At 38.7% G+C, this 20,670-nt stretch overlaps 1 protein-coding gene across 5 annotated transcripts in view; it reads right to left on the reverse strand.

Moving 5' to 3' along the window:
* The window catches only part of SLC25A13 (solute carrier family 25 member 13), a 98,859-nt gene that overhangs the window by 42,306 nt on the left and 35,883 nt on the right, over positions 1–20,670 (reverse strand). For all 5 annotated transcript variants that reach the window (XM_054273504.1, XM_054273506.1, XM_054273507.1 and 2 more), the window contains 3 exons: positions 20,367–20,482; positions 6,529–6,668; positions 26–172 (listed from right to left, as the gene is read on the reverse strand). In XM_054273504.1, the coding sequence (XP_054129479.1) occupies positions 26–172; positions 6,529–6,668; positions 20,367–20,482 (403 nt within the window). The remainder of the gene's footprint in view (positions 1–25; positions 173–6,528; positions 6,669–20,366; positions 20,483–20,670) is intronic.

The following is a 20,670-nucleotide window of genomic DNA, read 5'->3' on the forward strand; positions in this document are numbered from 1 at the left end:
CAGCTGGGATACCAGAACTACTCACAGCTACTAGACATTCTTCTACAAATGGTGTCAGCATGTGTGGCCGGATGGTGACCATAATGTCCCTGAAGTCCATGGCTGTCACTCTTCCAGACTGAGCATTGTCTCTCTGTACAAAGGCTTGTTTTGCATGTTCTAATTGTATCTCCTGAAAATATATGGGGGGAAAAAAAGGCAGTTCGGTTCAAAATAATCATCTTAACAGTTACATTTAATATAAGTAATGCATACCTAACAAAACATAACTACATGTAACCGAATTTTAATTGGCTGTTGTATGTATGTTTTATGTAAATTTCAGCCTTTTCTATTGAGCCTTTCCTATGGTCTCTATCACTGACCTCAGCACCTAGGACAACATCATGATTTCTTTGCTGTCTGGACATTATGTCATGCAATTCATTTAACTGAGAAATGGAGAACACATACCAGCACACCAGTGCAAGTAATCTCCCACTATGAACATTAAAGTTTTCCATGATGTGCATTACCCAGTTTATTGCATGTGTCACAGCAGGTCAAATACTTTCTGTAAAAGCACTCATTACTCCCTGAACAAGGACAATGAAATCATCAGAGATTTCCATGTAGACACCTACTACTCTGGAAAGGATTCCCTCAAAGAGCATCCTCACTTCAAGTTGTCTGCAAAAGACACCAGCAGTTTAATTTAGAACTCCTTGTCTCATGACTGATTAAATATCAGTTCTCAGTATTTCAGTAGTAGTAACAGGCATAAATATTGTCTAATACAACCACCTGATAATCTCATTTTGTGATTCAAATCTCCTTCTGAAAAAAAAGAGAAAAAAAGTATATAATTTCTCAAAGTTTTATCTTCTCCTACTGTGACCTTCACCCTTTCTTCTTAAATGACTGTTAGACTACTTTATTTTTTTGTCACTTAAAAGGAATAATCCTGCACAGATAATAGCTGGATATTACATATGAATTTTTGTTCAGTTCTACAGGTTTCTAAAAAAAACCCCAAAAATTCTGGTGATGTAATTAGACTTCCCAACCTGTAATCTTTAGCTGAATGGAGGAATACAAATCATTGCCATGCATTCCCTTTAAGTTTCAAGGATTATAAAAACTTCTTCACTGGAAAAACTGATTAGTCAACAATATGGAGCAAGTCTTGCAGTGGACCATGGCACTATCCAACTATTTCCATTATATTTGCAAATATGTGCCTCAAAACACATACTAATACAAGACTCGAACTAGTCAAGAGTCACCATCATGAAGTATCCACAGTAAATATGATCTCCTATAAGTTGATATTTGTCGCACAGCGGCATTCAAGGAAATAAAGAGTGAAAGGTGAAAGGCAAATTCAGATGGAGTAGGATCAGACCTGCCAGAGGCCTACAAATGCCACCCCTCTCTCCTTCTATTCACTCAGTTCACACTGCCACTCAAACCATGCTTGTATTTTTATTTCAGCCTTCTGACTTTGCCAATTTTGTTCTTAGTTACTAATTACAGCAATGTACCCTGTATGATGAAAACCTCCTAATATATTAGGCAGAGGGAAGAAAGGGGTGAGGGGGAAAAGACTGATCAATGTTTCACTCCAGAATTAATCTGAAATTTCTTATTTTGATGGGAAACACTTGTGGGGGTTATAATTTGAAGTGGTACAATTTCAGTTCAGCCACATTTTCTTTACATTACAGACCTCTATGCTGAAGTGTAACAATTCAGCAATAATACTCACTCTGGCTGGATGCAGCCACACAAGTTCTTACTGCACTCCAATTGAGACTACAATTTCAACAGAAATTTGGAAGGAAGCAATTTTGGAAGGTTTATGGTGAGATGAGCACAAAAACACAAAAAGACTTCATCAGTTTGAGGCAGAAAACTGCTTGGAGGCAGAGAGCTCTGTAGAGGAGTTAAGTATAATAAAGCCTGTATCCTAAACACTCATCACCTAGCAGGTAGAAACGTATGAACAAATGAACAAAAATGTTTGTCATTAAATGGAAGCACCACCATAGAAAAAAATCAATTGTATTTAGCAGAAGGATTACGTGGGAAACAGTGCATGTTGCTTTCGTCTCCTTCCTTCATTCAATTTGTTTTAACCACTGAAACTCCTGGCAGAGTTTTGTTGGAAGAATCCACCACTAAAACACAGTAAAAAAACCCGGACACCACTTGCAGAAGTCCAATCTGTTCCTGTCCCTGCACACCCATCAGTGAATCTGGAGGTATTGTACCATTGGAGTGACCTTAGGTGACAGTGATGTCTCAGCCACAGAACAGAGCAGGGCTCATGCTCCAGAGAGGTGCATCAAGTGCATGTTTCTTGTCACCACCCAGCTGACTGCAAAAAGCCTGCTGAGAACAAGACGAAACACCCCATCCTCTCCTGGCAAATGTGAGTCTTTCCAATTTTCCTGGTAAACGGGAAGCCACTGGAGAGAATAACCCCAGTTGTTTAAACACATTGTCAAGGTCTTGGTGCTGCCATTTACCCACCTCCTTGTCAGCCAGAAAAGAGTAATTTAGCTGTAGACAGACAGCAAGAAAAAACTCTGAATGGGATGATGCCACTCTTCTGAAACTCCTCATTCACACCTCCTCCCCAGTTCAGAAACTAAGTTCCAGTTCAAAATGGTTTACACATACTGCACATAGATAAAGAAGACTGACCTCAGGAAGGCAGAGACTTTTTAGGCTATGGTTATTTTGAGCAGTGCTACGCATTATCCAGTTACACCAAGCAGAAAGAAGCACAGGGATCCTCAGCCACATGACATTTCCAAACCATGACCACGGATGGCAGCAGTATGGCACACAAGAACATGCAGACAATCACATGGTAACACACAACCCCTGCTGTCACAAACAAACCAGACATTTCTAATCACTGCACAGTGCCCATCAATGCAATAAACTCTTAGAAGTGTTTACCCCAAAAGGCTATCCATACCCGCAGCCTCCATGCCCGAAAGCTGAGATAACTCACAGCATAACCGTGTTTCAAAAAGAGCTCACTAGCTACTGGCAATTTATCAGGAAATTCTTGATCAGATGTTTGTAACATATGTTGTGTATATGCAGCTAATATAAAAAATACCACCTTAAAAATAAACTGAAAAACAATAAAGCAAAGCTGTAGTCTTTAGAGATGCTATCTGACTTGCAATGATTTTATTATTTTATTTATACTTATAAATTTTATTTCTGTCCCATATTATTTTACCTAGACAGACTCAGATTTAAAGAACTACAATCGTCATTACTTTGAAATACAAATTACACATCCTAAAGAACCTTTTCCAACTAGACTTTCTGTAAACTTAGATATACATCCAAAACAAGCATCTTCCTTGATGCTGGAAGTCCAGAATTCCCCCAGGTAGCATAAGACTCTGTGAAAAATTAATTCATACATCATGACAGGCATGCTGGCACCAGAATTCTAATGAAATTATTTCCTACCTAGAGATTTTACCTCAGCTTTCACTTACAGCTCATTAAAAGCTTCTTTACCTTCCACTTAGATAAAATTTTATGTTTGCATTCCATCCCAATGGATCTTCGAGTCATCAGGATACAACACAATCTTTGCCACTGGAGTAGATTCCAAGGTTCAATGATAGAGAATACTAATTCAACTAATATTCTGGGCGTAAATAAATTCCCAGACAATGCAGAAATGGCTTTACCAGGCCCACATATAAGCATATGTTAAAATTAATTGTGTGGAATAGATTTTACATGCTGAGAAAGGGGCTGATGTTGCTCTTCATAAGGCAGACTTGCCACTTAAGTGATGATGGAACAGGACCATATCCAAACAGATAATATGAATGATATATAGTATAGACAGATGAGCTAATTTTAAGCTAGCAAATGAGCAGGGTAAAATAACACACCTTGAGCTCTAGGTTGATGCAAATAGATTGTTAACTGCATTAAAGCCAAGGAGTTTGGAGGCTATACTTTCAGGCATCTCTCTTATTGCAGACAGAAGAAGTGCTGGAAGAATATAAATATTCAGAATCCCATATAAACACTTCATATTTAAAGCCGCAAGAGATCCATCTTGTGCATGGATAAAACACACTAATGTTATTTTCCAACTACCTTGAGCTTTGCCAGAAGTGATGATTAGTCCAAAGGCTTCAACAGATAATGATCATGGAACAAGTTTATGTGACATAATAGGACTCAATGCAAAGGAATAAATCTAGGTAGATTATTCCATTAAAAGTTGCAAATTGCATTGTACTTACAAAGCAGTACCTGAAGCGCCTTACAGAACCATCTGGTCCATGTTAAGGGCAATGTAAAGTGCATTCACACATCAGGAATGCAGAAAGGTAATTTGGTATCCACTGTGGTCTCCTGCTGTCTAAGGTCCAAGGTCTAGACATCAGACTAAAAAGACTGACTCATGCACAGGCAGAATGTCAGAAGGAAAAGCTGAGTACCAAAGGTTACAAAGCTTAAAAGAAGATTTCCACGCCCGTGAGCAGTAACTCTCCACTTTGTGCCGAGAGCTATTTCTGTGCCCAAACTTCAGTGTCTGTAATCCAACGCTGCAAGGCAAGAATCAGCAGGGAAACTTTTGTGATTCAAGGATTTACAGTTCTAGAAAGTGGGTAAACAGATGTGCCCAATTACTGTGACTGACTGAGCATCCTAATAGATCGTACTGGTAATAGGCAGCTTCAGCAATTAATTTATTTGAAAATCCTTGCTGCCTGCACCAATGCTGACAGCATCTTTATTAGCAGTATTAGAACTTTTCCTGAGTGCCTCTCACCTCTCTGGAGACACCCAGAATTGTCATCCTTATTCTCCTGGGTTATGCTCTGACCTATATGGATCACCACCAAAAGGGCTGGCTGGTTCATGAGGACCACTGATACCTTCCATCACAACCAATTATCCCCACAGTATCATCCCGTCTAAGTCCTTTCAAGTAAGAGAAACATCCCTCCACAAGATGAGAAGAAAGCCTAATAGTTGAGACTAATCTCCAAAGTTAGAAAACTCCTCCCTCAGTGCTTGCTTTTCCTAACTAAAGTTAAAAACATAAAAGAACCCAAAGATAGAACCTAAATATTCCAAATACCCAGCCTTATCATCACAAGCTCTTTTACATCTGTGACTCTAAACTCTCTTAACCTCTGTCAACAGCCCTTGCACACACATATTTTTGGGTTTTTTTTTTTTAATAGTTAGAAAGTGTTGCATTTTTATTCTGAGTTTTTCTACAGGTTTTCCTCATATCTCTAAGCAAACAGATAAAGCAAACAGGACTGGTACTTTTTTAAAACTGTGACTTTAAATCACCAAAATCAAGATACATTTCCGAGTCTTACTCTGTAGTTGGAAGGAGATACCAGAACACATTGCCAGAGGCATTTTTTCCTAATCAAGTAGCACATTTGCTTTTTCATTCAAAAGAGGTTCTGATTCCTATTTCTGTCACAAAACTGGTTTATGTCTTAGCTACTTAGGAGTTACAATAGTCAATACAAAGCCTAAGGGAATATGATTTAATCATGTGATACCTGACGTCCTCTTCATACAAAGTTAATTAGGCTCTGTTCTACAAAGTCAATTTGAAACATTTGTCTCAATAGCATTATCTTAATTATTCCTCATCAAAATGATACCACCTCCTACTGTGAACTAACATACTTGTGTAAACAAGAAAAAAAGAAACCTGGCAGTCTTGAAGCAGGTTCCCATTTTAAAATTCTCTAGTGTAAATACTAATACAGGCATTAAGTATTCAGGAGGAATACAAATAAGAAACTCACGTGTTTCACCTCTTTTCCTACTGAAGACTATTTTTAATAGTACTGCTGAAATACAGATAATAGGGGGGTTTTTTATTAGCATATTTTACTTCCTGTAACAAAGTACCCGAAAGTACAAACATACAAGAATTCCTTGCAAAAAGTAGCATTTTATTCTTTATATGCTACAAGCAAATTTTCCCTCACTAAGATAAGCTAATTCAAAAAAGATCAAAAGTAAAGTGTATGGAAATTACTTTTAACAAATGTTACTGCCTATCAGCTCTGAATTAAATATATGTTTGGCAAACATGCTGTTCACAGACAGAAATACTTCTTAATATGAGTCTGGCAAGTTGAGTCCAAAATGTTCAATACTGTTATTTAACATTCTTTGACTAGTAGATTTAAAAATACAGGAGATTTTCAGACATCAAAGTCTATGTTTTTAATTTCATGTCTGTATCTACACAACAGTGTAGAAAAAAATCACCTTCTGCATACAGGTGCAAAAACAAAGGAAAAGGAAAAAAAAACAATTAGCCTGAATCAGAAGTTTTACCAATAGCATATCCTATTTATCAACATACAAGTCCAGCACTCTGATTGTAAAAGCCTACACTTGGTATGTATTTCAACTTCGCTACCAGCATGATATTTGGCAAGTCTGCAAATACTTTGATTCTTGCTTCCTTCCCATTACTCTTGACAAGCCATACTGTATTAGACCCACCAGTAAAAACTGAGTGAACTCGGCGTAGGTTAGGTGTCTTTTTCTATCCTTTCCAAAATGCAGCTGTACGAACTCGGAATTCCAGTTAAAAGGAATGTGCTGATGAATTGTGGTCTGGCCAAAAACTTGTTTGGCATCCTCTGGGAAGAAAAGAAAAGTGTTCATTTAGTAATAAAATAAAATAACAACAGAGACAAACATATAAACAAATATGATATTTTATAACAGGAAAGCAATATTGTTCGTATAAATTAGTAACACATTGTAAAGCAAACCTAATGTTTTTTGTTTACCCAAATCATCACCCTCACAAATAGTTCCTGAATAATACTTTTACTTGTGAAGTTTTATATGCACAGCATTTATTTAAAAGGAGCTCAGATATTTCAAGTTTCAAATTCAAGCAAGGGAAAATTAAAAGACAATTTATAAAAAGATTATTAAAGCTAACTAATTTTCAGCATAATCTTTTCAAGCTGCTAACAATGTCAGTTTTGTATCACTATAATTCATGCTTTTATATTTTTCCCAGAGCTCACCACATTCAAACAAATCAACTGCAAAAATACCATTATTCCAAGATCCAGTTTTCTGAAGTTACTTATGGAGCACTGACAAGCAGGACAGGGGATGGGGGGAGACATGGCAAGCAGGAATAAAAACTTATTGCCAGCACTATGCAGATTTTAAACCTAAATCTCTTCTACAAAGAGGGGGGGCATTGTGACAAGTATGATCACACCTAAATACAAGCTTCATATTTAGTAGTCACAACTGGGCAACAGTTTACTACACCCTTGGCAGACTGGTAACACACAGCAGTTTCTGTGAAAAAGCAACTATTTGATACACAATCAGTAGTATGGACCACACATTTCTGCAACTAGACAGCGTATACTGTAAGTAATGAAAACAGCAGTGAGATCTGAGCAAGTATTTGTCTCAAAGGACAGAGCCCACTTCAATGTGATAGTTTTGTCTCAGCCAAAAAAATAGGGCAGAGAAATCCTCTGAAGACAAGCTCAAGGCCAGAGGTTCCCAGCTGCTCTGTGCTCTCCTAATTGCTGTATGACTCTTCCAGCAATGCCAGCCAAGAGCCAGTTCTTGTCTCCTGTGAGCTCCTTTGAGCATGGAGAGATGGTTCCCAGGAGTCACTCCCTACCCACAGGCTGGGCCAGGAGCTGGTCTGCTCCCTTCACGCTTTGTGGAAGAAAGACCAGGAGTGCAAACCACGAGCTCCTGTCTGTCTCTGCAAGCAGCAGAGCTGTAAGCCAGTTCCCAAGCACGGCTGGTGCCTGGGGTTGAGGAAATCAGCACAGCTTAGTGCTTGCCTGTGTTCAGAACAAGCTGGGAATCACCCCACTGGAGCCAGCCTCTGCCTGCCAGGCAGGACTGGGAGCCACCTTGCACTCCATTCCAGTGCCACAAGCAAAGGTGGGAGCTGACTCCTTGGGGCAATGAGGTTGTGTCTCCTGTGCATGCTGAGTTCTGGCTTCTGGTTCAGTCCATGCCAGGCAGGCACAGCAGCTCTCTTGACTTGGGGAAATATAGCCAGGGTGGAATCCCCTCTTTTAGGCAAGGAAGCAGGTAAAAGTGAGTGAAGTGGCACAGCTGAGAGCCAGGAAGATGTCAGGAAGAGCCCAAGTAAAAGAAGAATAAAGACACAGAAAAAAAAAAACAGTCACAAAGAGATGAAAGGGGCATGTGTGCTGCTGCAGTGACCCAAAAGCCCTGCACATGGTATTACCCACAAGAACAGCTTTTTCTAAAGCAAGAAGGCTTCACTGAGAGAGCAGAAATGAAACTGCAGACCTCTTCCTGTCTCACAAACTAGTCTGTAGTTTCAGCTTTGCAAACACAGCACTCACTGATCCCAGGAAATCAGCAGTGAAAGAGCAAGTTGGATTTAACCTACAAATAGAAAGACTAACCCCAGTTAACCTCAAATTCATAAAATTCATAACTCCAAGTCCTAATGTCCTATGAGAATTTTCTCCAAGCAAAGTCAATGCCCCCAGGACAGCCCCATTGTTCATTCATGTCTTAAGCTCCATCACAGCCAGCCTGGATCTTGTCTGCCAGCATTCTCCCAGAGCAAAATTCTGCTCTCAAAGCAGTGGGAGAGAAATCTATTGGTTCAGGGCGAGGCCCTATCCCTCTACTTGAAGTCTTTCATTTAGGGTGCTTCCTACTGACACAGCTCAAGGCACCTTGCCACATATCACTGGAGATCACATTTATAAAGTTCCTGCTTTCTGCCAGACTTTCTTCAAAGAAGGCAACCAGCATGAAAAAGACAGCTTGTCCTGCCTGCATACAAGAGGAAATAAAGGTTGTCTCTTTCTGGCAGTGACCACTGCTTTTCCAGAGAAATAAAAACATTCACAGAGAAATCAGATGTTCATCTGCTTCCTCTTTCCCTCTCATCCCATCTCCAGAACTTCCCCAGAGCAAGCCACTGATACTGCGTGGATGAGATTAGGAACAAATAATCATTTACCAAAAGCTGTGGCAGGACTCCAGACTTGCCTTTGTCAAAGAAAAAAGGTGCATTCTTACCTGATGCAAGGTAAGAGATAGCAGAAACTTAGCTAGTATAAAATGTGTCTCAATTAGTTTTGATGGGGCAAAGCTCCATGCAATTCTTACTTCTAATTTTTAACATAAGAAAGTTGCACAGCCTCCTTTGAATATGCCCTTGTAGTTTTATTTTAATTTATTATCATGCATAAGCCGCCTTGAAGGAACAATGTGTCCTGCTCCCACAGCTCTGTGTCCTGTAAACCCTCCTTGGCTGGAGCCCAAAATTAAAATTCCATCTCAAGAAAATGAAACATAGAATCATAGAATGGTTTGGGTCGAAAGAGACCTTAAAGATCATCTAGCTTCAACTGCCCTGCCATGGGCAGGGACATCCTTCACTAGACCATGTTTCTCAAAGCCTCATCTAATCTGGCCTTGAGCAATTCCACGGATGGGGCCTCCACAGCTTCTCTGGGCAACCTGTTACAGTGTTTCACCACCCTCACAGTAAAGAATTTCTTCAATATAACTAACCTAAACCTACTCTCTTTCAGTTTAAAAGCATTCTCCCTTTTCCTATCTCGTAGGCTCCCTTTGGGTACTGGAAGGCTGCAATTAGGTCACCCCAAAGCCTTCTCTTCTTCAGGCTGAAAAACCCCAATTCTCTCCACTTTCCATCAGAGGAGACGTGCTCCATCCCTTAAATCATGGGTTTCCTCCTCTGGACTTGCTCCAACAGGTCCATGTCCTACCTTGCTGGGGACCCCGAGCTGGATGCAGTGTTCCAGGTGGGGTCTCATCAGAGCACAGTAGAGGGGCAGCACCTCCTCCCTCACCCTCGTGGACACGGACACGCTGCCTTTGATGCAGCCCAGGACACCTCTGTGTCTGGGCTGCAGGGGCACATGACCAAGACATGCCCAAACGTCAGGAAGTGAAAAGAATGGTAACTTCAGACTAAACACAGTGTTTAATTATTGGCATTACAAAAGGTAAAGGAACGCACAGCAATGAAAGTGAAAACCTCATCAAGCCAATTTGGAATATAATAAGGTCTCTATCCAGACCATTTGCATTCCCTTGGCTGTTTTAGAGATTAAAGGCCACAAGGATGTCTCAGAAGTTCATGTAAGTACAAGTATCACTCTAAACATTCCAAGTTAAAGATGTGCACTTAATTTTTCCTATGACCTGGAAAACACAGACTACCACATCAGTGAAGATACAGTAAGAGAATCCACACAACTTGATCTTTTCACAATCATACTGTATATTGATGTCAATATGACTTGGCAACTACTACCAGATGCTTTTCTGACAGAATGCATGTTGGATTATACAGTGCAGGCAGCTGACTGGAAAATTGCCTGCTGTGCTTCTACTGATTCTTTGATGGCATGAGATGTGGTATCCTCTTTGCCACTGCTTTTTTACTCATACCCCATACTTCCTTTTTGCAACCATTTGTGGTGCACAAACTCCTATGCCCACTGAACAGCCTTCTTCCTCTTCCATTGCTAGGTCTCATTACCCATTCATCTACCACATCACTGACTCAAGTCTCATCTCTAGGCAGATTGCCCAATTCAGACATTAAAAACCATTCATACTACACCAAAAAATGAAAGCATTTTAGCTTCTGATTTAACCATCAAAATGTATCCAATTATGTACCAGAGCTCACTCCAAGTTACTGTTCAGTTCTAACAGTGTCATCTCCTAATCATCTAAATCCAGTATTAAAATAAAAAATGGAAAATGAAAAAAATGTAGTTTTGCATTAAACCTGCAGTTGGAAGTTCCACAGTTATCCACAAGTCACTTAACTAAACACAGCAAAACACAGAGAAGCTGAGGTGTGCCCCAGTAGCCACGAGTTATGATGTCTGCTTAGACTTTTTTTTTAAAGGAACCTGTTTCAGAGCTAGACAGTAATTTGTAATGGAAAGGACATCTGGATTTCATGGAGTCGAGTCAAAGAAAGTCCAGCCAGAAGAGGTTGCTCAGGGCCATGGCCAGATGAGGTTTGAACAGTCCCTCATGAATTTCTGACTCAGGATAAGGGAACATTGAAATCCCAGAGGGTCATAGTCAGTGGAGGCCTAGTTGGAGGCCTGTCACCAGTGGCATTCCACAAGGTACAAGACTGGCCCCAGTATTGCTTAATCAGCAAGTTCCACCTGAACATGAGGATGAACAACATTACTGTTTAAGTGTCTGAGCACTGAAGCAGATTGCCCAGAGAGGCTGTGGAGTCTCCCTCATGGGAATTACTCAAAAACCATCTGGGCACAATCCTGTGCCATGTGCTCTGGGATGACCCTGCTTGAGCAGGAAGGTTGGAGCAGATGACCTGCTGTGGTGTCTTCCAACCTGACCCACGCTGTCATTCTGTGAACAACTCCAACAACAGAGATTCCACAACTTCTCTGGGCAACTGTGCTTTGATCCTTAAAAAGTATTTAACCAAAATATGTGATAAATGGAAGCTTTAAAATCCAGTTCAGAACACTGTTAAATTGCTTTAGTTCTAAAAAAGTAAAATGTTAATGCTTCAATGTCAAGAGCCGTAACAGCACAAAATCAATCTAGACCTAGCAAAAGATACAATTTGTGTGTTTGCTTTGCTTGAACCAGAGCTTTAAGAAAGCAAAACAAGCAACAGGTTGAAGTAATTTTCAGAAATCCATGCTGTCACTTTTATCCATCTTTTAAAAAATTCAACTTTGAAACTCAATTTTAAAATAAATTGCAAGGTTCTAAAACAAATAATTGTTTGTCCCTCCACAGTCTCTAACTAAAAAATAGCAGCCTTGCCATTCATTTCTGATCACTGCATGAAAGAGTTGGCTTATTTTCCCTCCAGGTGATCTGCCTGCTGATTTACAGTGGGAGTTTTTGGTCCCTTAATTCCTGGGGACCTTCTTCTCTGCAGTGTACTGATGTGTATGTTTAAATGCTTATTGCACAAACAAGCATGCTGCATTCACATTTCCATTCCTGTGACTCTTCCATTTTCATTCCTATGACATTCCATTTCCTGTGATTAAGAATAAAATAGAAATAAAGCATGCTTTGGAATTACTACAGATGCACTTGACACAGCAAGGAGCACCAAAATTCTCCAAATGAAATTTGGACTTACAAATTTTAGGTTTTAAAAGGAAAACTCTGAAAGTCATTATTCCACTATATTGTGTGTCTAAGGAAAGACACTTAACAGAACAAGCTACTAAAATCTTTACTGGGTATAGTCCATAAGTATCTGAATATCTGACATATTAAATCTGAAATTCTTTCAAACTATTGATTTTGCAAGTATATTTTACAGATGTAGACAGAATCAACACCTCTTTATTTTTACACCAGCAGGGACTAATTTCACTGTAGCTGTCCAGCAATAAAAAATTTACTTCAGAATTCACATCTTTGTTTCCTACAGCAATTTAATATATTAACCAAAGTGATAAAAGCAAACTCCTGGCTCAAGAAATAACCATGAACTTTACACTTTACTTTCCAGCATAGACTTGAAAACTTTATATCTTTAACAGCTATTTTACTTAGATAGATGATGTACTCCCACAACAGTACTGTATTAGTATAAAACTATTTTAGTTCAATTAAAATGTCTAACTATCTACCTTCAAACCTATCTAAACTGTAATTTTCACTTTGAGCACTTCCAGCATATTCTCAGTTTTGTTTTCTTTTATCAGCTTCTTAAATCAGGTCCTGAATTCCAAATGTTAGGAAAATATAGTCATTAACTGCTAGGTAACAGCAGATTTTTCAATTTAGAAAACTAAATTACACACACCACAAAAATATGTGTATTTTGCTATCTGAAATTTCATATTAAAATCTGTAATAACAAAACACTTTTCTGACTCCTAGAACTTGCTGAAGTTTCTACTTTCTAATCTGCAATTCCAGGCCAGTTTGAAAATGGGATGGGGAAAAATCTTAATAAAAAACAAGCTTGAAGTGATATACAGCTCCTGACATGGTTTAAAATATGTTCTGGTGTAGAAGCCTTTGGTGCCTCCCCAAGTGCTGCCTAGTAATCATGTTGGGGTTTACAGGATATACAGATGGCAGACCCTCAGCTTACCAAAGAGTTACTCTGTTAACTAAAGAGTGACCTCATACAGCTGAAACTGACTCTCAAACTGGCGTGTTCCCACCTTTCCCACACCAATTCTTTTCTTTTTAAGTAGCATGAAGTAGCAGCAGAAAGCACAATATTTTAGCCATCTGAGCATGTAGTATTCTTGAACTATCCCACCAATTGGAAGTGCTCTCTGTTGCCTCTATCTTTTAAAATTGGAGCCATTATAGTCAATTGTGCAAATCTATGGTTGGCCGTCCGTAAAAAGAGGATTTTTAACCCACTGAACTGGAACATCTCCCAAGAAGTTCTTCAGATCTCTGACAAGATACCATACAACATACACATGCCAATCTGATATTCCCATACATCTACATTCAGTTGTTCAAAAAATACTCATATATCACTTGAAAAGTTTCAAAAATCAGGGTAGTTCTTTTTGTAATAAAACCTAATCATTAAAGAAGTGCAATAAAGGTCCACATATATAAAAAAATGGATGTTTTTTCACCTCCAGATGACATACCAGCATCTGGAGCCCATCAATGAGAAGCAAAAAGCTTATGATACTTGTTGAGCTGCTCTTAGGAAATGCATTTGTTAACTTGGCACACCCTCAGGCATTAAAAAAGACTGTACTGTGACAGCCCCACTGGAGTGCCAGCATCCTCAGAGGCAGCCACAGCAGGGTGGAGAAGCAGGAGCCTGGAGTCTCCCACTAAAGCTGGTCACTTCTATTCCGAGGGGAACCACAACCATTTTGTGGCTGCAAGAAGCAACAAAGGCTGTGCAGCACCTGGTGTACACAGAGGTGAGATGAAGACCAGTATTGGTAAATAAATGTCTATCAAATGTTGCAAGTAGACTTTAAAGAATATAACTACCAAACAGATCCCTCAAAAGTCCTGCAGCAAACCATGAAATCCAATACCAATCCTAAAAAATGTTCAGCATGCATTCTCCTTCAGGACAGAGACACTAGCTACTGAACGTAATTCATTGCCCTAGACAAACTTTTCAACAAGGACAGAGAAGTCTTGCAGATTAATTTCACATTATTGAAAACACTATAACACAGAACATGCTTGTGCTATCATGATTTTTCCCAATCAAAAAAATCCATGATAAGCTTCAACTTCACAAATCTGCTGAAATTGTTGTCTTTTTTATCCTCTTATCTTCCCCCTCCTCTGGTTGCTTGTGCCCTTGTCACTTCTGAAAACTACTAATTCACTTACTTATGGCATATTCATACAGCATCCTGTTCAATTTGGCCCTAATTTTTGACTGAGATGCTTGTGCACTTCTGTTACCTGTGTTAAATATTGAAAATAGTGCCAAAAAAAAAAAAAAAAAAAAAAAAAGAAAGCAAAGAGCAAAAAAGCAGGCTCTTTCCAAAACTACCATCGCCCTCAGCAAGTAAAAATCTGGATTCAAGGTTGTCTGCTTCTTCTATCTCCACTGTATGTGAGGGGGAATAATATGAATTTACACCTGGAATATTACATAATTTGCTTACTTAAAATGTCTTCGGAAATTTTCCAGAATGCAATTAAAACTATTTCTACTTGAACTGCAGCTATCCATAATCCCAGTTCACAAGCAACAGCCTTACATTTTTTGTTACCCTTCCTGGCCTCATTAGAAGTTAGCAACAAACTGGCAGCACCCTAACACCTCAAGTTTGAAAAGCACTAGGCCCTCTGTGGGCATAAAAAGTAAATCTAGTCCTCTTGCCCTGAATAATAATAACCATTTAAAAAACAAACAAACAAAAAAACCCAACCAGATGACTTCCACCAAGGCAAACAGCACAACCTGCTAACAAAAACAGAACATCACTTCTATTTTGTCCATACAAGGCAGCTGGGGGATGATGCATGTGACATACACAGAGAGGCTGATGGAATGGGGTTTTCTTAGGCTGGAGATGGGAGATGCAAAGGAGGAGCTCATTGCTGTCTACGGCTACCCAACAGATGAAGGGAAGACAAAGATGCACAGTGGAAGGACAAGAGGCAATGGTGCAAGCTGGAACATTGGCAATCCCAAGCAGGCATCACGAATTTAGTTTTCCACTCAGGAATTTAGTTTTCCACTATAATAGTGATCAAACTCTGGGAAATGCTTGCTCATAGAGGCTGCAGAATCTCCAGCCTCAGAGATTATTTAAAAAATTGATTAGATATTTCCCCTCAAGCAACTGGTCTTGATGGTGGTGCTGCAAGAGTTTGAACCATAGGGCCACAGTCACTTCCAGTCTGAATTATTTGATGGTTCTCTTATCATCCCCAACAAAGCAACAGAACAAAATCAACAACAAAGAACAAACTGAAACACTGAATTTCAGTTCTGAATTATGCAGAAAACTCAATTGCGTTTTCTAGATCAAATGAAACCAAACAGTGTAACAGGACAAAGCTTCTCCTAATATTTAGAATGACAGATTCACTTTGTATCCAAATAGGCTGTTTTTTATTTGCTTGCATCCAAGTCTGCTTGGTTATATAACATTTTAGTTAAAAGAGAAAAACAAAACAAAAACTTGCCAAATTGACATATGTCTAGAAATGAAATTCTCAAAAAACAGTCTGAGAAGATTTCAAAAATTGTTTTGAAGAAAATAAATATTCTAACAAGTCTAATTCACATCCTTTTGTAATTAAAACTGGCAATTATTTGTGCAAAATCCAACACTGCACAAACAACAAAAAACATCAGAGACTGAACGGATTTCACATCTGCAATGTTGCCACTGGATCCATTGTATCTAGGCAGCTGTCATTTGTACATCAGCAAATGTTCACTGCATAGGTGAAGCTGTGATGTGTAAGCTAACAAATCACTATCTACAGCTGGTTTCAAGGCAATTTGAACCAGCAATGGAAGTATCACTGATAAATACTAAATACTGCAGTTAATCAAGAGATCAAAGCTTACAGCTACAGCACTTTATTTTGTTGGTTCAGATTTAGCTTTCCATTGCTTTACATGGTGCTCAGTGTACCAGGCTGGGCATCACTAAGCTAGGTGTTGTGCAAGAGATAAAAAGAATTACAGATTCCATAAATCAACCAAGTCATACCAGCAATTGCAGTGCAAAGCATAAAACAAGTAATCCTCTATAATGAAAGCAAGAGCTACGTCCCACGATCAGAAGTTAATTCTTTGGTCCTGAAAGCAATTATGAAACTCTGGCAATAATTTTTTGTATATTAAAAAAATAACAGAACATTTTCATAGAGGAAAAAACTCTGAAGCTCATCACAATAGCTGTGGAGCTATTTAAACTTCTCTTAAGAGCTATGTCCTTTTAGGAAGTTTACAAACAAGTATTCAGGTAATTCAAGTATCAGGTATCACCTAACAGGAGCACTTAGTAAGATGTATCCTTAACTAATGTGTTTATCTAACAAATGTACTGATATAATTAATAACAGAAGCAGAGATCCACAACAGCTGCCAATAAAATTTTGTTTAAAGAAAAAAGCAAAATCCAGGGCTCGAATCTGCAGCTCCTACACTTAACAAAGAAAAATTTGGAGATTGGGTTCCCAATTTCCTTAATATTTTTGCTGGCTTTGGGGGGAGGTTGTTGTTTTGTTGTTTTGTTGGGGTTTTTTTAATAAAGGACTGACATTTTACAGCATACTCATATTTCTCAAAGCAGCACAACACAGCATCCATTTTGAAACAGCTTCAGATTGAACTAGAGGACGTCTAGAAAAGAAAACCAAAACCATAAAACCACACACTATACCACAGGTCCTTTTCATTAAGTACAAGAGCAAGATTTCTGTCTGGTGGGTAATTCTACTTTAATACAAATCAGAATTAAAATCTTTAAAGCAGGTTCAATAATGGTTGGCAGCACAGACTCATGCAACCAATGCTCTTATTGTTCTTTTCCTTACTCTCTCAGCAAAATCAACATGGACAACACTTATTTTACCCTTCACTAGTGCTTGTGAGAACTGGTATCAGAAAATGTAAGTTCCAGTTCCTGGGTACCACTAGTGTGTTATTCACAGCTCAGAACTGTTAGATACCATCGTTTATTTTACCCATCCAAAATTAAAGATGAAGGTTACAATGACTTGGTTTTGAAACACTTTTTAATGCAACCATCTCACTTTTTTTTAAATGCCATCTAGTAAAGAATTTCAAAGGGCTCTGCTTCTTTAATGAGGCATTAAAATACAGTCACACGACAAAAAAGCAACTCTACTAAGTCTCTTAAACCCCTGGACTTACATTATCAGCTTTTATGTGCCTGTCAACACTCAACAGTAAGAAGCAATGGTTTGCTCTTTGCCTCGAATTTAAACTTTCCTGCTGAGAGCTTTAACTCCTTACAAACTGTCAAAGCTTTGGCACTTCAGCAGAAAGTAAATCTACAACATGATGCAATGGCCAGGTGTAGTCTCAACCAGTCACTAGCCACTAATTTACTAGTGGCCATTTAATTCACCTCAAAAAGCAATAAACTAGAAATACTTCCCACCCCCCATGTACCCACACTGCTTGCACATCAGCCCTTTTAAATAGGTAATAGTTCTGTCAAAGAACCAGGTACAGTTAACTTGCCACTTTAAAGAAATTAAACATTTAAAATTGTAGAGATGTCAACATACGGCTAAAATGCAAATCCATTTCAAATCCAGAGGCTAAAGTAAGAGTGCAGCATTTTTCAAGAAACTAAGGGCAAAGTGATAAATTGGAACTTCTTTACCAAGAACATTTCTCTGAGTATCTAGAGCCTGAATCTCACATTCAGTGTAAAAGTTCATTGGCATAAAGCTCATTATTAATTCCTTTAACAAAGATGCCAAGCCAAGTGCGCCTGTGAAAGAGTGAGAGTTAGATGGATTTCCATGGTAGAAAACGTGAAGTTCACTGCTGGGAACTATTCTGCTTGGTATAAGCTAAAATATTTATAGCATTATTTTATTGTACAGAAAAAAAAATTACTGCAAAGATAAGCCATACTGTTTCTTTACAACAATAAAATGAGACAGAGACTCAAAATGAGAGCCTTGAGATACTACACCTAACAGCAGTATACTGAAAAATTATCCTTTCCCTATTCTTCTGTTCCTTTTACACTGTAATTCCACAGTATACAAAACCCCTATTTAAGTCTCCTAACCTTGATAAGGACTTGATACTACTCCCATTCAAGTGAATGGAAAAAAGATCTCATAATTGGCCTCAAAGATGCATGACTGAGGCATTGAGTGGCAAAGTGACAGGATAGTGTTTTAATAATGTATTTATGAAAATATTAGGGTTTTTTTTTCATAATAGCAGGAAAATAAAGTCCTTTTTTCTCCTTGTGATATAAAGTAAGGAACTAGCCTTGTCTAAAGCTCAACCTTTCTGCTGAGAATGCACAACACTGAGACAGCTCTTCCATCCTCCCCAGTCCAGGCATTTAGTGGGGTGGTAGCCACAAGGTAGTACACAGAAGTTACAAATACATCTATGGTTTCAAAAGGGGAGATGAAGGAATTAAACAAAAGCTATCTGAGGTTCTGCCAATGTTGGCATGTCTCCTCTTTCAAATACCTTAAATACAGTCTGGCATGGGATTTTCTCTCATCACTAGAAGGACTTCAATGGACTTCAAATGCCAAACAAATCCTTTGACTCACTGTGTCAAACCCCAAGGGAAACATCTGACAGCAGGAAAAGTAGGAACAAGAATGCCAAGAGTTAAAAAGTTAAGTCAGACTGATTCAGCATTCAGATCAAACGAATACAGTTCTTCCTAGATTATTAATGAGTGCTCCAAGCAACCAGGGGCTCTGACGCAGACAAGAAACTGCACATCACAGGCATTCCAGAACTCTGGTCTACCTTCACTGGAACAAAACCCTAGTAAAATATGCATTCCCTCCTGTTTCAAAAGCATGGCACCTCTCACTGATTCTCTGTCCATATACATACACAAAAATGTTAGGCACAAAATGCTTCCTTCATCAAGGTTATGATCTGCAGATATTTTTTTCTGAAAATCCTTTAGCATCTGTAGTAACTTCTGAAATACTGCAAACAAAAAGCACATCTTTCACACCCTCAACACACTACCAAAATAATAAAAAACAAAAGAGACACAAGAAGAGACAGCAAGTTTTCTCACCAGCCACAACTTCAAATACAGATTTTTTGAGATGGTAGAAAGAATACAATGATGTTTCAAGCAATGATGTTTCAAGCAATGGTTACAGAATCTTGTTAGCTCAAATGGAAAGAGAAGGGCTTTTTTAACTGAGCATAAGGCATGTGTGGGAAATACTAGTGAAACACAATGGATGTGTGAACCATATATTTTGGAAAGACAAGAGAGTCAACAGCATCAAAATTTCCCATTTACTTAGAACTGTTTAACAACCAAACAATAAAACTTGATATATAGGAATGACCATGTCCAAATGTAGCAGATTAGAAACAGCAATTTTAGACAGTGTAGGTACTCAGAAAAAAAATTCCCCATACTTTTTCAATGGCAAGCTCAATATCAGAAATTAGTCCAAACTGCTAAATTCCGAATCCTTCTTTCAATCCTAATGAATGGCCCTTATCATTAGGCAGGTGGGAGATAGTCCTGCAGATATCAAAAGCTATCTCTAAGATATCTAGAAAGAAACAGTCCTCTTAATCAAGTTTTAAACTGGCCTAAGTGTATCTCATTATCAGTGCAAACAGCACACTTCCAATGCACAGCTGAGTTTTACAGGGGGAGGGAATGGCAGAGGGCATATAATAATGAATTAATTGCTATAAAATCTCACAGAAAACAGTTTTAAGCCTTAGAAATCAGTCAGCTTGAAATATAGCCAATTCAAACAAAAAAATAATTCAGGGTAATGATTTCAAACCAAACATTCACCCAGGTCTTCTGGCAACTTCCTTGCAGTTTTACAATCATTTCCCATGGTCACCTATCACTGCTGGTCTGGACCTGCACAAGCATGTTGGGGAAGAGAAAAAGAGAAGTGACCAGTCCTCCAGAGAAAACAATGATGATGACCTTGGCTTCATACTGTGCATAGGTAAATGATTCAAGAAGTGCAGGCATGAAGTTGCTTGGCATTAGTGTAGTTCCACTACCAATCACTGTTTTCTACAGTAACAGGAGGTGAAACAGTTTGGCATAGGTACAGATTTTTACATCAAGAATGCACATTTAAGAATGTCTTACCAAAAGTAACTTCTCCTTTGCCAGTCTTGTCAAACAGCTGAAAGGCTACTATGAACAGTGCATCTGGAGCACACAGGACTGATTCAAATGCCACAAACTCTTGAAAGGATATCAACCTAAAGGATGAAGGAAAAAACAACTATGAAACCAACTTGCTCACAAAAAACTGAAATACAATATAATATTGATTATACAAAAGAAATAAGACCATAACCAAAGTATGTTCAAAATGTATTCAGCAGGGATTAAAATTTATCCTAAAATGCCCTCTCCCCACTGCTGTCAGGAAGCCTTTATATCACTA

The sequence above is a fragment of the Melozone crissalis genome, unplaced genomic scaffold, assembly GCF_028551555.1.
Source record: "Melozone crissalis strain CALT ecotype California unplaced genomic scaffold, PUWL_Pcris_2 ptg000016l_1, whole genome shotgun sequence".
Classification (NCBI taxonomy): domain Eukaryota; kingdom Metazoa; phylum Chordata; class Aves; order Passeriformes; family Passerellidae; genus Melozone; species Melozone crissalis.